The sequence below is a fragment of the Bombina bombina genome, chromosome 10 (genome assembly GCF_027579735.1).
Source record: "Bombina bombina isolate aBomBom1 chromosome 10, aBomBom1.pri, whole genome shotgun sequence".
Lineage (NCBI taxonomy): Eukaryota > Metazoa > Chordata > Amphibia > Anura > Bombinatoridae > Bombina > Bombina bombina.
The window spans coordinates 37404330-37418976 of NC_069508.1; the positions used below are offsets into that span (position 1 = coordinate 37404330).

Sequence of the window (14647 nt, forward strand, 5' to 3'; positions counted from 1 at the left end):
GCAAAACCTTTCTCCCAAAAATAGCCTCAGAAGAAGCAAAAGTATCAAATTTGTAAAATTTAGTAAAAGTGTGCAGTGAAGACCAAGTCGCTGCCTTACATATCTGATCAACAGAAGCCTTGTTCTTGAAGGCCCATGTGGAAGCCACGGCCCTAGTGGAATGAGCTGTGATTCTTTCAGGAGGCTGCCGTCCGGCAGTCTCGTAAGCCAATCTGATGATGCTTTTAAGCCAAAAAGAGAGAGAGGTAGAAGTTGCTTTTTGACCTCTCCTTTTACCAGAATAAACAACAAACAAGGAAGATGTTTGTCTGAAATCCTTTGTAGCCTCTAAATAGAATTTTAGAGCACGAACTACATCCAAATTGTGCAACAAACGTTCCTTCTTTGAAACTGGATTCGGACACAAAGAAGGCACGACTATCTCCTGGTTAATATTTTTGTTAGAAACAACTTTCGGAAGAAAACCAGGTTTAGTACGCAAAACCACCTTATCTGCATGGAACACCAGATAAGGAGGAGAACACTGCAGAGCAGATAACTCTGAAACTCTTCTAGCAGAAGAAATTGCAACCAAAAACAAAACTTTCCAAGATAATAACTTGATATCAACGGAATGTAGGGGTTCAAACGGAACCCCCTGAAGAACTGAAAGAACTAAATTAAGACTCCAAGGAGGAGTCAAAGGTTTGTAAACAGGCTTGATTCTAACCAGAGCCTGAACAAAAGCTTGAACATCTGGCACAGCCGCCAGCTTTTTGTGAAGTAAAACAGATAAAGCAGAAATCTGTCCCTTCAAAGAACTTGCAGATAATCCTTTCTCCAAACCTTCTTGAAGAAAGGATAGAATCTTAGGAATTTTTATCTTGTTCCATGGGAATCCTTTAGATTCACACCAACAGATATATTTTTTCCATATTTTATGGTAGATTTTTCTAGTTACAGGCTTTCTGGCCTGAACAAGAGTATCAATGACAGAATCTGAGAACCCTCGCTTTGATAAAATCAAGCGTTCAATCTCCAAGCAGTCAGTTGGAGTGAGGCCAGATTCGGATGTTCGAACGGACCTTGAACAAGAAGGTCCTGTCTCAAAGGTAGCTTCCATGGTGGAGCCGATGACATATTCACCAGATCTGCATACCAAGTCCTGCGTGGCCACGCAGGAGCTATCAAGATCACCGATACCCTCTCCTGTTTGATCCTGGCTACCAGCCTGGGAATGAGAGGAAACGGTGGGAACACATAAGCTAGGTTGAAGCTCCAAGGTGCTACTAGTGCATCCACTAGAGTCGCCTTGGGATCCCTGGATCTGGACCCGTAGCAAGGAACCTTGAAGTTCTGACGAGACGCCATCAGATCCATGTCTGGAATGCCCCACAATTGAATTATTTGGGCAAAGATTTCCGGATGGAGTTCCCACTCCCCCGGATGAAATGTCTGACGACTCAGAAAATCCGCTTCCCAATTTTCCACTCCTGGGATGTGGATTGCAGACAAGTGGCAGGAGTGAGTCTCCGCCCATTGAATTATTTTGGTCACTTCTTCCATCGCCAGGGAACTCCTTGTTCCCCCCTGATGGTTGATATACGCAACAGTCGTCATGTTGTCTGATTGAAACCGTATGAATTTGGCCTTTGCTAGCTGAGGCCAAGCCTTGAGAGCATTGAATATCGCTCTCAGTTCCAGAATATTTATCGGGAGAAGAGATTCTTCCCGAGACCAAAGACCCTGAGCTTTCAGGGGTTCCCAGACCGCGCCCCAGCCCACCAGACTGGCGTCGGTCGTGACAATGACCCACTCTGGTCTGCGGAAGCTCATCCCTTGTGACAGGTTGTCCAGGGTCAGCCACCAATGGAGTGAATCTCTGGTCCTCTGATCTACTTGTATCGTCGGAGACAAGTCTGTATAATCCCCATTCCACTGACTGAGCATGCACAGTTGTAATGGTCTTAGATGAATTCGCGCAAAAGGAACTATGTCCATTGCCGCGACCATCAAACCTATTACTTCCATGCACTGCGCTATGGAAGGAAGAAGAACAGAATGAAGTACTTAACAAGAGCTTAGAAGTTTTGATTTTCTGGCCTCTGTCAGAAAAATCCTCATTTCTAAGGAGTCTATTATTGTTCCCAAGAAGGGAACTCTTGTTGACGGAGATAGAGAACTTTTTTCTACGTTCAATTTCCACCCGTGAGATCTGAGAAAGGCCAGAACAATGTCCGTATGAGCCTTTGCTTGTGGTAGAGACGACGCTTGAATCAGTATGTCGTCCAAGTAAGGTACTACTGCAATGCCCCTTGGTCTTAGCACCGCTAGAAGGGACCCTAGTACCTTTGTGAAAATTCTTGGAGCAGTGGCTAATCCGAATGGAAGTGCCACAAACTGGTAATGCTTGTCCAGAAAGGCGAACCTTAGGAACCGATGATGTTCCTTGTGGATAGGAATATGTAGATACGCATCCTTTAAATCCACCGTGGTCATGAATTGACCTTCCTGGATGGTAGGAAGAATTGTCCGAATGGTTTCCATTTTGAACGATGGAACCTTGAGAAATTTGTTTAGGATCTTGAGATCTAAGATTGGTCTGAATGTTCCCTCTTTTTTGGGAACTATGAACAGATTGGAGTAGAATCCCATCCCTTGTTCTCCTAATGGAACCGGATGAATCACTCCCATTTTTAACAGGTCTTCTACACAATGTAAGAATGCCTGTCTTTTTATGTGGTCTGAAGACAATTGAGACCTGTGGAACCTCCCCCTTGGGGGTAGCTCCTTGAATTCCAGAAGATAACCTTGGGAGACTATTTCTAGCGCCCAAGGATCCAGAACATCTCTTGCCCAAGCCTGAGCGAAGAGAGAAAGTCTGCCCCCCACCAGATCCGGTCCCGGATCGGGGGCCAACATCTCATGCTGTCTTGGTAGCAGTGGCAGGTTTCTTGGCCTGCTTACCTTTGTTCCAGCCTTGCATTGGCCTCCAGGCTGGCTTGGTTTGAGAAGTATTACCCTCTTGCTTAGAGGATGTAGAACTTGAGGCTGGTCCGTTTCTGCGAAAGGGACGAAAATTTGGTTTATTTTTAGCCTTAAAAGACCTATCCTGAGGAAGGGCGTGGCCCTTACCCCCAGTGATATCTGAAATAATCTCTTTCAAGTCAGGGCCAAACAGCGTTTTCCCCTTGAAAGGTATGTTAAGCAATTTGTTCTTGGAAGACGCATCCGCTGACCAAGATTTTAGCCAAAGCGCTCTGCACGCCACAATAGCAAACCCTGAATTTTTCGCCGCTAATCTAGCTAATTGCAAAGTGGAGTCTAAAGTAAAAGAGTTAGCCAATTTAAGAGCGTGAACTCTGTCCATAATCTCCTCATAAGAAGAATCTTTATCGAGCGACTTTTCTAGTTCATCGAACCAGAAACACGCTGCTGTAGTGACAGGAACAATGCATGAAATTGGTTGTAGAAGGTAACCTTGCTGAACAAACATCTTTTTAAGCAAACCCTCTAATTTTTTATCCATAGGATCTTTGAAAGCACAACTATCTTCTATAGGGATAGTAGTGCGTTTGTTTAGAGTAGAAACCGCCCCCTCGACCTTGGGGACTGTCTGCCATAAGTCCTTTCTGGGGTCGACCATAGGAAACAAATTCTTAAATATAGGGGGAGGGACAAAAGGTATGCCGGGCCTTTCCCATTCTTTGTTTACAATGTCCGCCACCCGCTTGGGTATAGGAAAAGCTTCGGGGGGCCCCGGGACCTCTAGGAACTTGTCCATCTTACATAATTTCTCTGGAATGACCAAATTGTCACAATCATCCAGAGTAGACAACACCTCCTTAAGCAGTGCGCGGAGATGTTCCAATTTAAATTTAAATGTCACAACATCAGGTTCAGCTTGATGAGAAATTTTCCCTGAATCAGAAATTTCTCCCTCAGACAAAACCTCCCTGGCCCCCTCAGACTGGTGTAGGGGCATGTCAGAACCATTATCATCAGCGTCCTCATGCTCTTCAGTATTTTCTAAAACAGAGCAGTCGCGCTTTCGCTGATAAGTGGGCATTTTGGCTAAAATGTTTTTGATAGAATTATCCATTACAGCCGTTAATTGTTGCATAGTAAGGAGTATTGGCGCACTAGATGTACTAGGGGCCTCCTGTGTGGGCAAGACTGGCGTAGACGAAGGAGGGGATGATGCAGTACCATGCATACTCCCCTCACTTGAGGAATCATCTTGGGCATCATTTTCTCTAAATTGTTTGTCACATACATCACATCTATTTAAATGAGAAGGAACCTTGGCTTCCTCACATACAGAACATAGTCTATCTGATAGTTCAGACATGTTAAACAGGCATAAACTTGATAACAAAGAACAAAAAACGTTTTAAAATAAAACCGTTACTGTCACTTTAAATTTTAAACTGAACACACTTTATTACTGAATATGTGAAAAAGTATGAAGGAATTGTTCAAAATTCACCAAAATTTCACCACAGTGTCTTAAAGCCTTAAAAGTATTGCACACCAAATTTGAAAGCTTTAACTCTTAAAATAACGGAACCGGAGCCGTTTTTATATTTAACCCCTATACAGTCCCTGGTATCTGCTTTGCTGAGACCCAACCAAGCCCAGAGGGGAATACGATACCAAATGACGCCTTCAGTAAGCTTTTTCTATGTATCTGAGCTCCTCACACATGCATCTGCATGTCTTGCTTCCCAAAAACAACTGCGCAATAGAGGCGCGAAAATGAGGCTCAGCCTATGATTAGAGAAGGCCCCCAGTGAAAAAGGTGTCCAATACAGTGCCTGCCGTTTCTTTAACATAATTCCCAAGAATAAAATAACTCCTCAAAGCTATAAACTATTAAAAATGCTTATAAATCAATCGTTTTAGCCCAGAAAAATGTCTACCAGTCTTTAAAGCCCTTGTGAAGCCCTTTATTCTTATTTAATAAAAATGGCTTACCGGATCCCATAGGGAAAATGACAGCTTCCAGCATTACCAAGTCTTGTTAGAAATGTGTCATACCTCAAGCAGCAGAAGTCTGCTCACTGTTTCCCCCAACTGAAGTTAATTCCTCTCAACAGTCCTGTGTGGAAACAGCCATCGATTTTAGTAACGGTTGCTAAAATCATTTTCCTCTTACAAACAGAAATCTTCATCTCTTTTCTGTTTCAGAGTAAATAGTACATACCAGCACTATTTTAAAATAACAAACTCTTGATTGAAGAATAAAAACTACATTTAAACACCAAAAAACTCTAAGCCATCTCCGTGGAGATGTTGCCTGTGCAACGGCAAAGAGAATGACTGGGGAAGGTGGAGCCTAGGAGGGATCATGTGACCAGCTTTGCTGGGCTCTTTGCCATTTCCTGTTGGGGAAGAGAATATCCCACAAGTAAGGATGACGCCGTGGACCGGACACACCTATGTTGGAGAAAGATAGATAATCCCTTTATTACCCATTCCCCAGTTTTGCATAACCAACACTGTAATATTAATACACTTTTCACCTCTGTGATTACCTTGTATCTAAGTCTCTGCAGACTGCCTCCTTATTTCAGTTCTTTTGACAGACTTGCATTTTAGCCAATCAGTGCTGAACCCACGTGCATGAGCACGTTACCTATAAGGCACATATGAACCAACGCCCTTTAGTTGGGAAAACCTGTCAAAATGCATTCAGATAAGAGCCGGCTTTCAAGAAATTTGCATATGAGCCTACCTAGGTTTAGCTTTAAACCAAGAATACCAAGAGAACAAAGCAAAATTGATTATAAAAGTAAATTGGAAAGTTGTTGACAATTAGATGCCCTATCCGAATCATGAATTTATTTTTTGACTAGACTGTCCCTTTAAAGACACTCTTCACTTTGGATATATTCCTGCATTTTGGTCTGTATTATTATCACTATTTGTGTGTGGTTTTTGTTGCACATTTTATTTTTAGTTTAAATCATGTGTTGATCAAGTTTTTTTAGTATATAGATTCTGTCCTAGATAGCGTTTAAAACCATATCTCATCAATGATGCCATATTAAGTTTAATTTCGGGGAGCCCCATTCCTCCATTGATGGAAATTGTAATTGTGTTAGACTTCAACACTGCTCTTTAATGTGCACAATGTAAAAGGTTTGAGTAGGATGTCCCTTTAAATGCCATTTTGGTTTCTCGGTAAACATTTATATATTTAAAGGAACATTGTACTCAAAACTTTTCTTTAGACATTTTAATGAATCTAATTTTGACTGAGTGAGCATATTATGTGCTATATTAAGTGGTCTGTTTTTTTTTAGCCAAATACCTAACAGACCCTTTGCTTTTTACAATTGACTCACAGCTTTGTAGGCAATGCCGACACCCTCACCTCCTCACCTTGCCATCGGAAGCAGTGTTGATGCGGTAGTGGTAGACACGCCCTTCGTAACGCAGGGAAATTGACAGCTGGCCGGGGCTGCTCTCACTCTCCCGTACCAGGAAGCTACCATTGATGAGGCTGCTGAGTAGGTATTCTGCCGCACTGCGAGATACAGGGCCGTGGTACCAAGAGTGCTTCTCCAAGCTGTTGACTGGAGTGATATAATTGCTTGGCACCCAGCCTTGTCCATTTTTTGACAACACCTCACACCACTCTCCATTCTGGTTGTAGCACAGAACCCGCAGCTTCTCTCCTATTTAGATAAAGAAACAGAGAGAGAGTGAAAAAAAAAAAAGACGTATATTGATTTAAGCTATAGCAAATATGCCATTAAGATGTTTTAAATGGTTACTTCTCTGCTGGTTCATCATTAAACAAACAGTAAGCTAATAAAAAAAACATAATTTATGCTTACCTGATAAATTTATTTCTCTTGTAGTGTGTTCAGTCCACGGGTCATCTATTACTTATGGGATATATTCTCCTTCCCAACAGGAAGTTGAAAGAGGATCACCCAAGCAGAGCTGCTATATAGCTCCTCCCCTCACATGTCATATCCAGTCATTCGACCAAAACAAGACGAGAAAGGAGAAACTATAGGGTGCAGTGGTGACTGGAGTTATAATTTAAAATTTAGAACCTGCCTTAAAAAGACAGGGCGGGCCGTGGACTGAACACACTACAAGAGAAATAAATTTATCAGGTAAGCATAAATTATGTTTTCTCTTGTTAAGTGTGTTCAGTCCACGGGTCATCCATTACTTATGGGATACCAATACCAAAGCTAAGTACACGGATGATGGGAGGGACAAGGCAGGAACATTAAACAGAAGGAACCACTGCCTGTAGAACCTTTCTCCCAAAAACAGCCTCCGAAGAAGCAAAAGTGTCAAATTTGTAAAAAGTATGAAGTGAAGACCAAGTTGCAGCCTTGCAAATCTGTTCAACAGAGGCCTCATTCTTAAAGGCCCAGGTGGAAGCCACAGCTCTAGTGGAATGAGCTGTAATTCTTTCAGGAGGCTGCTGTCCAGCAGTCTCATAGGCTAAACGTATTATGCTACGAAGCCAAAAAGAGAGAGAGGTAGCCGAAGCCTTTTGACCTCTCCTCTGTCCAGAGTAAACGACAAACAGAGAAGAAGTTTGCCGAAAATCTTTAGTTGCCTGTAAGTAGAACTTCAGGGCACGGACCACGTCTAGATTATGCAAAAGACGTTCCTTCTTTGAAGAATGATTAGGACATAATGATGGAACAACAATCTCTTGATTGATATTCCTGTTAGAAACAACCTTAGGTAAAAACCCAGGTTTAGTACGCAGGACTACCTTGTCTAAATGAAAGATCAGATAAGGAGAATCACAATGTAAGGCAGATAACTCCGAGACTCTTCGAGCCGAGGAAATAGCCATCAAAAACAGAACTTTCCAAGATAAAAGCTTAATATCCATGGAATGAAGGGGTTCAAACGGAACACCCTGAAGAACTTTAAGAACCAAGTTTAAGCTCCACGGAGGAGCAACAGCTTTAAACACAGGCTTAATCCTAGCCAAAGCCTGACAAAAAGCCTGGACGTCTGGATTCTCTGCCAGACGTTTGTGTAAAAGAATAGACAGAGCAGAAATCTGTCCCTTTAGCAAACTAGCGGATAAACCCTTTTCTAAACCCTCTTGTAGAAATGCCAATATCCTAGGAATCCTAACCTTACTCCATGAGTAACTCTTGGATTCACACCAATATAAATATTTACGCCATATCTTATGGTAAATTTTTCTGGTCACAGGTTTCCGAGCCTGTATTAATGTATCAATAACCGACTCCGAGAAACCACGCTTCGATAGAATCAAGCGTTCAATCTCCATGCAGTCAGCCTCAGAGAAATTAGGTTTGGATGGTTGAAAGGACCCTGAATTAGAAGGTCCTGCCTCAGAGGTAGAGACCATGGTGGACAGGGCGACATGTCCACTAGGTCTGCATACCAGGTCCTGCGTGGCCACGCAGGCGCTATCAGAATCACTGATGCTCTCTCCTGTTTGATCTTGGCAATCAGTCGAGGCAGTAGCGGAAAAGGTGGAAACACACAAGCCATGTGGAAAACCCAAGGGGCTGCTAGTGCATCTATCAGCACCGCTCCCGGGTCCCTGGACCTGGATCCGTAGCACGGAAGCTTGGCGTTCTGGCGAGATGCCATGAGATCCAGTTCCGGTTTGCCCCAACGAAGAATCAGTTGAGCAAATATCACCGGATGAAGTTCCCACTCCCCCGGATGAAAAGTCTGGCGACTTAGAAAGTCCGCCTCCCAGTTCTCCACGCTTGGGATGTAGATCGCTGACAGGTGGCAAGAGTGAAACTCTGCCCAGCGAATTATCTTTGAAACTTCTAACATCGCTAGGGAACTCCTGGTTCCTCCTTGATGATTGATGTAAGCTACAGTCGTGATGTTGTCCGACTGAAACCTGATGAACCTCAGTGTTGCTAACTGAGGCCAAGCTAGGAGAGCATTGAATATTGCTCTTAATTCCAGAATGTTTATTGGAAGGAGTTTCTCCTCCTGAGTCCACAATCCCTGAGCCTTTAGGGAGTTCCAGACTGCGCCCCAGCCTAGTAGGCTGGCCTCTGTTGTTACAATCGTCCAATCTGGTCTGCGAAAGGTCATTCCTTTGGACAGATGAACCCGAGACAACCACCAGAGAAGAGAATCCCTGGTCTCCTGGTCCAGATACAGTAAAGGGGACAGATCTGAGTAATCCCCATTCCACTGACTTGGCACTGAATGGCACTATGTCCATTGCCGCGACCATCTGATGGGCTTGGAATGGAATGAAGGACACGGCAAGCATTTAGAAGTTTTAATAACCTGGACTCCGTCAGGTAAATCTTCATCTCTACCGAATCTATAAGAGTCCCTGGGAAAGGGACCCTTGTGAGTGGAAACAGAGAACTCTTTTCCATGTTCACTTTCCACCCATGTGACCTCAGAAATGCTAGAACTATCTCTGTATGAGATTTTGCATTTTGAAAACTTGACGCTCGTATCAGAATGTCGTCTAGGTACGGAGCCACCGCTATGCCTCGCGGGCTTAGTACCGCCAGAAGCGAACCCAGAATCTTTGTAAAAATTCTCGGAGCCGTAGCTAACCCGAAGGGAAGAGCTACAAACTGGTAATGCCTGTCTAGAAAGGCAAACCTTAGGTATCGATAATGATCCTTGTGAATCGGTATGTGAAGGTAGGCATCCTTTAAGTCCACTGTGGTCATATATTGACCCTCTTGGATCATGGGTAGGATGGTCCGAATGGTTTCCATCTTGAACGATGGAACCCTTAGGAATTTGTTTAAGATTTTTAAGTCTAAGATTGGTCTGAAGGTTCCCTCTTTTTTGGGAACCACAAACAGATTTGAGTAAAACCCTTGCCCTTGTTCCGTTCGCGGAACTGGGTGGATCACTCCCATCAATAAGAGGTCTTGTACACATTGTAGAAATGCCTCTTTCTTTACTAGGTTTGTTGATAACCTTGACAGATGAAACCTCCCTTGTGGAGAAGTTTTGAAATCCAGAAGGTATCCCTGAGATATAATCTCCAACGTCCAGGGATCCTGTACATCTCTTGCCCAGGCCTGGGCGAAGAGAGAAAGTCTGCCCCCCACTAGATCCGACTCCAGAAAGGGGGCCCTGTCTTCATGCTGTCTTAGGGGCGGAAGTAGGCTTTCTGGCCTGCTTGCCCTTGTTCCATGACTGGTTGCCTTTCCAACCTTGTCTGTAACAAGCAGTAGTTCCTTCCTGTTTTGGAGCGGAGGAAGTTGATGCTGCTCCTGCCTTGAAATTACGAAAGGCACGAAAATTAGACTGTTTGGCCTTTGATTTGGCCCTGTCCTGAGGAAGGGTGTGGCCCTTACCTCCAGTAATGTCAGCAATAAATTCCTTCAAGCCGGGCCCGAATAAAGTCTGCCCTTTGAAAGGAATATTCAGTAGTTTAGATTTAGAAGTTACATCTGCTAACCAGGATTTAAGCCATAGCACTCTGCGCGCCTGTATGGCGAATCAGGAATTCTTAGCCGTAAGTTTGGTTAAATGTACTACTGCATCCGAAACAAACGCATTAGCTAGCTTAAGCGTTCTAAGCTTGCTCAAAGTCTCATCCAATGGTGCTGTGCGAATCGCCTCTTCCAGAGACTCAAACCAGAATGCCGCTGCAGCAGTGACAGGTGCAATGCATGCAAGAGGCTGTAATATAAAACCTTGTTGAACAAACATTTTCTTAAGGTAACCCTCTAATTTTTTATCCATTGGATCTGAGAAAGCACAACTATCCTCCACCGGGATAGTGGTACGCTTGGCTAAAGTAGAAACTGCTCCCTCCACCTTAGGGACCGTCTGCCATAAGTCTCGTGGCAGCGTTTATAGGGAACATTTTTCTAAATATCGGAGGAGGGGAAAAGGGCACACCAGGTCTATCCCACTCCTTGCTAATAATTTCTGTAAGCCTTTTTGGTATAGGAAAAACGTCAGTACACACCGGTACCGCATAGTATTTATCCAGCCTACATAATTTCTCTGGGATTGCCACAGTGTCACAATCATTCAGAGCCGCTAACACCTCCCCTAGCAACACGCGGAGGTTCTCAAGCTTAAATTTAAAATTTCTGAATCCGGTCTCCCCGAATCAGAACCGTCACCCACAGAATGAAGCTCTCCGTCCTCATGTTCTGCAAATTGTGACGCAGTATCAGACATGGCTCTCGTGTCATCGGCGCGCTCTGTCCTTAACCCAGAGCTATCGCGCTTGCCTCTTAACTCGGGCATATTGTATAATACTTCTTTCATAACATTAGCCATATCATGTAAAGTGATTTGTAAGTGCCTTGATGTACTTGGCGCCTCAATCTCACGCACCTCCCGAGCGGGAGATGAAGGTACTGACACGTGAGGAGAGTTAGACGGCATAACTTCCCCCTCGTTGTCTGGTGATAATTTCTTTATCGGTACAGATTGACTTTTATTCAAAGTAATATCAATACAATTGGTACACATATTTCTATTGGGCTCCACATCGGCTTTTGAACATAATGAACAAGCAGATTCCTCTGTATCAGACATGTTTAAACAGACTAGCAATGAAGCTAGCAAGCTTGGAAATTACTTTCAATAAGTTTACAAGCAATATAAAAAACGCTGCAGCGCTTTTAAAAACACAGTTGAATAACAAAGAACTAATTCAGTTATAGTCAACAATTCTTAACGGTAAATGTATTAATTAGCAGAGGATTGCACCCATTAGCAAAAGGATGATTAACCCCTCAATACCCAAAAAACGGATATCAAATTAAGATTTAACGCTTTTATCACAGTCAAACACACTGTCACAGGCCTCCCTCAAAAACGAATTTTGAAGACCCCTGAGCTCTCTAGAGACGTCCTGGATCAAGGAGGAAGAAGCAGGAAGACTGTGCTAGAATTTTAACTGCGCAACAAGGCGCTAAAAAAGTCCCCTCCCACTCATATTACAACAGTGGGAGACCTGATATAACGGTTTCTATGCAGAAAAATACGTTAGCCATGTGGAAAAAAATCATGCCCAAAAGGATTTATCACCAAAGTACCTCACAAAACGAATAACATGCCAGTAAACGTTTTAAAAACAAACTTTTTCAATGTCATGCAAAGTTATCACTAAGCCTGCTACCAGTCGCTTCCACTGCAGATAAGGCTTAAGCATTATTTCAGTATTAACAGTATTTTCTCAGTCAAATTCTAGTCCCTAGAAAATAACTCGACTGCGCATACATTTATCAGCCTGATAGCAGTCGCTACTACTGCATTTAAGGCTGTACTTACATCATATGGGTAACAGCAGTGTTTTCTTAGTCAATTCCATTCCCAGAAAATATTGTACTGCACATACCTCATTTGCGGGGGACCCCGCATGCTATTCCCATTTTCTGAAGTTACCCCACTCCTCAGAATGTCGAGAACAGCCAGTGGATCTTAGTTACGCCTGCTAAGATCATAGAAAACGCAGGCAGATTCTTCTTCCAAATACTGCCTGAGATAGAAAAACAGCACACTCCGGTGCCATTTAAAATAACAAACTTTTGATTGAAGAATAATTAAGTAAAAACTCCAACTCCTCTCGCGACCTCCTTCTTTGTTGAGTGTCGCAAGAGAATGACTGGATATGACATGTGAGGGGAGGAGCTATATAGCAGCTCTGCTTGGGTGATCCTCTTGCAACTTCCTGTTGGGAAGGAGAATATATCCCATAAGTAATGGATGACCCGTGGACTGAACACACTTAACAAGAGAAATAATAATGAACATTTAACATTAAAAGAAAACACTTTGTTATAAGATTTCATTTTATAAATGTCCTTTTTATATAATATTATATGTAGAAGAATCCAAAAGATTTGGAGCCAGAAATAAAATTGCAGAAGCTCATTTAAAACGTGGTATTTTGGATGACTGCAAAGTTTAAAACTAAATTTTTGTCTAACAAAGTGTGCCAAATAATGCCCTGTGGATACAGCAATAAGCTTTTTATTATATCCTTTTAGATGCCAAATAATGCCCTGCGGATACAGCAATAAGCTTTTTATTATATCCTTTTAGATGCCAAATAATGCCTTGCGGATACAGCAATAAGCTATTTATTTAGATACTTTTAGATGCCAAATAATGCCTTGTGGATACAGCAGTAAGTTATTTATTTATATACTTATAGATGCCAAATAATGCCCTGCGGACACAGCAATAAGCTTTTTATTATATACTTTTGTAAGTTATTTATTTATATACTTATAGATGCCAAATAATGCCCTGCGGACACAGCAATAAGCTTTTTATTATATACTTTTAGATGCCAAATAATGCCCTGCGGACACAGCAATAAGTTTTTAATTTATATCCTTTTAGATGCCAAATAATGCCCTGCGGATACAGCAATAAGCTATTTATTTATATCCTTTTTAGATGCCAAATAATGCCCTGCGGATACAGCAATAAGCTATTTATTTATATCCTTTTTAGATGCCAAATAATGCCCTGCGGATACAGCAATAAGTTATTTATATACTTTTAGAAAGAAAGTAAAACAGACCTTACTATTAATTGTAACACTAACAACTATATCAAGCAAATTTCAATGAACCTTTATGCACGGTGAGAACAGCCTATGACAAGCTTCATAAATTTGCTCAGAACCTCAGAAACATTAATTTTTGCATGTACACAAGATAATATACAGTGATTTAAACTCTCGAATTACCCTGAACACATAGGAAATTAAAGGTTTAAAACACTGCTACACTTTCAACTATGTTTTGATTGTCTAGATCAGCCCTTCTTAAACTGTGTGTCGTGACCCCATATGGGGTCGCGTAACATTCAGGGAGGCCCGTATAAGAAAAGGTCTCCCGATTCCATATTTCATCCCGCAATCTTAAGGCTGATCTTAGGGGTGTGCGACCTGTGCCATCGCAAAGGGCACACATTCCAAGTGCTGGCTGGCTGCCTGCTTCCTCCCAGCACTCCCACTTCCCTCCTCCGCGGCAGCGCTGAGAGGAAGTGATCATATGTCACTTCCTCCCAGCGCACTGTGCTGATCAGGAGAGAAGAGGGAGCCCTGCAGAGAAGGTGCTTGCCCAGCAGGTATGGTAGGAGGCCTAAATTTGTAGGAGTTGTAAGCGAGAGTACTGGTAGCTACTCTTAGAAATCAGTGTCAATCTCCCAGGGATATTCAATTTTCCTTGCATGCAGGAAACAAACCAGATTTTATGAATATCCGTATACAAGCACAGATAAGTCAATTAGTAACTCATGAGGGAGTATGAAAGGGGGGTATGGAAGGTGCAGTAGAGTGAGCATGGAAGGGGCGCGTATGAGCGGGTATGAATATGAAGGGGAAGTATGGAAGGGGCAAGGGAGTGAGCATGGAAGGGGGGAGTATGGAAGGGGCAGGGGAGTAAGCATGAAAGGGGGAGTATGGAAGGGGCAGGGGAGTAAGCATGAAAAGGGGGAGTACGAGTATGTTTTTTTTTTTTATCAGTAAATGTTTGATTTGTATACCTATTTTATATACCAGGGGTCACGTAAAAATTAGTCGCGCAAAAAGGGGTTGCGAGTGAAAAAAGTTTAAGAAGCCCTGGTCAGGTTCTACAAAATCCACACGTGACATAGGGGGAAAAGAAAGAGAAAGGCTGCACCAGGGAGAGACAGATTTCAGGCAGATGTGGAGAAGAAGTGA

At 42.8% G+C, this 14647-nt stretch overlaps 1 protein-coding gene across 2 annotated transcripts in view; it reads right to left on the reverse strand.

Annotated features, from left to right (window-relative positions):
• The window catches only part of ABL2 (ABL proto-oncogene 2, non-receptor tyrosine kinase), a 162900-nt gene that overhangs the window by 60276 nt on the left and 87977 nt on the right, over positions 1–14647 (reverse strand). For both annotated transcript variants that reach the window (XM_053693962.1, XM_053693964.1), the window contains exon 3: positions 6367–6662. In XM_053693962.1, coding sequence (XP_053549937.1) covers positions 6367–6662 — 296 coding nt within the window. The remainder of the gene's footprint in view (positions 1–6366; positions 6663–14647) is intronic.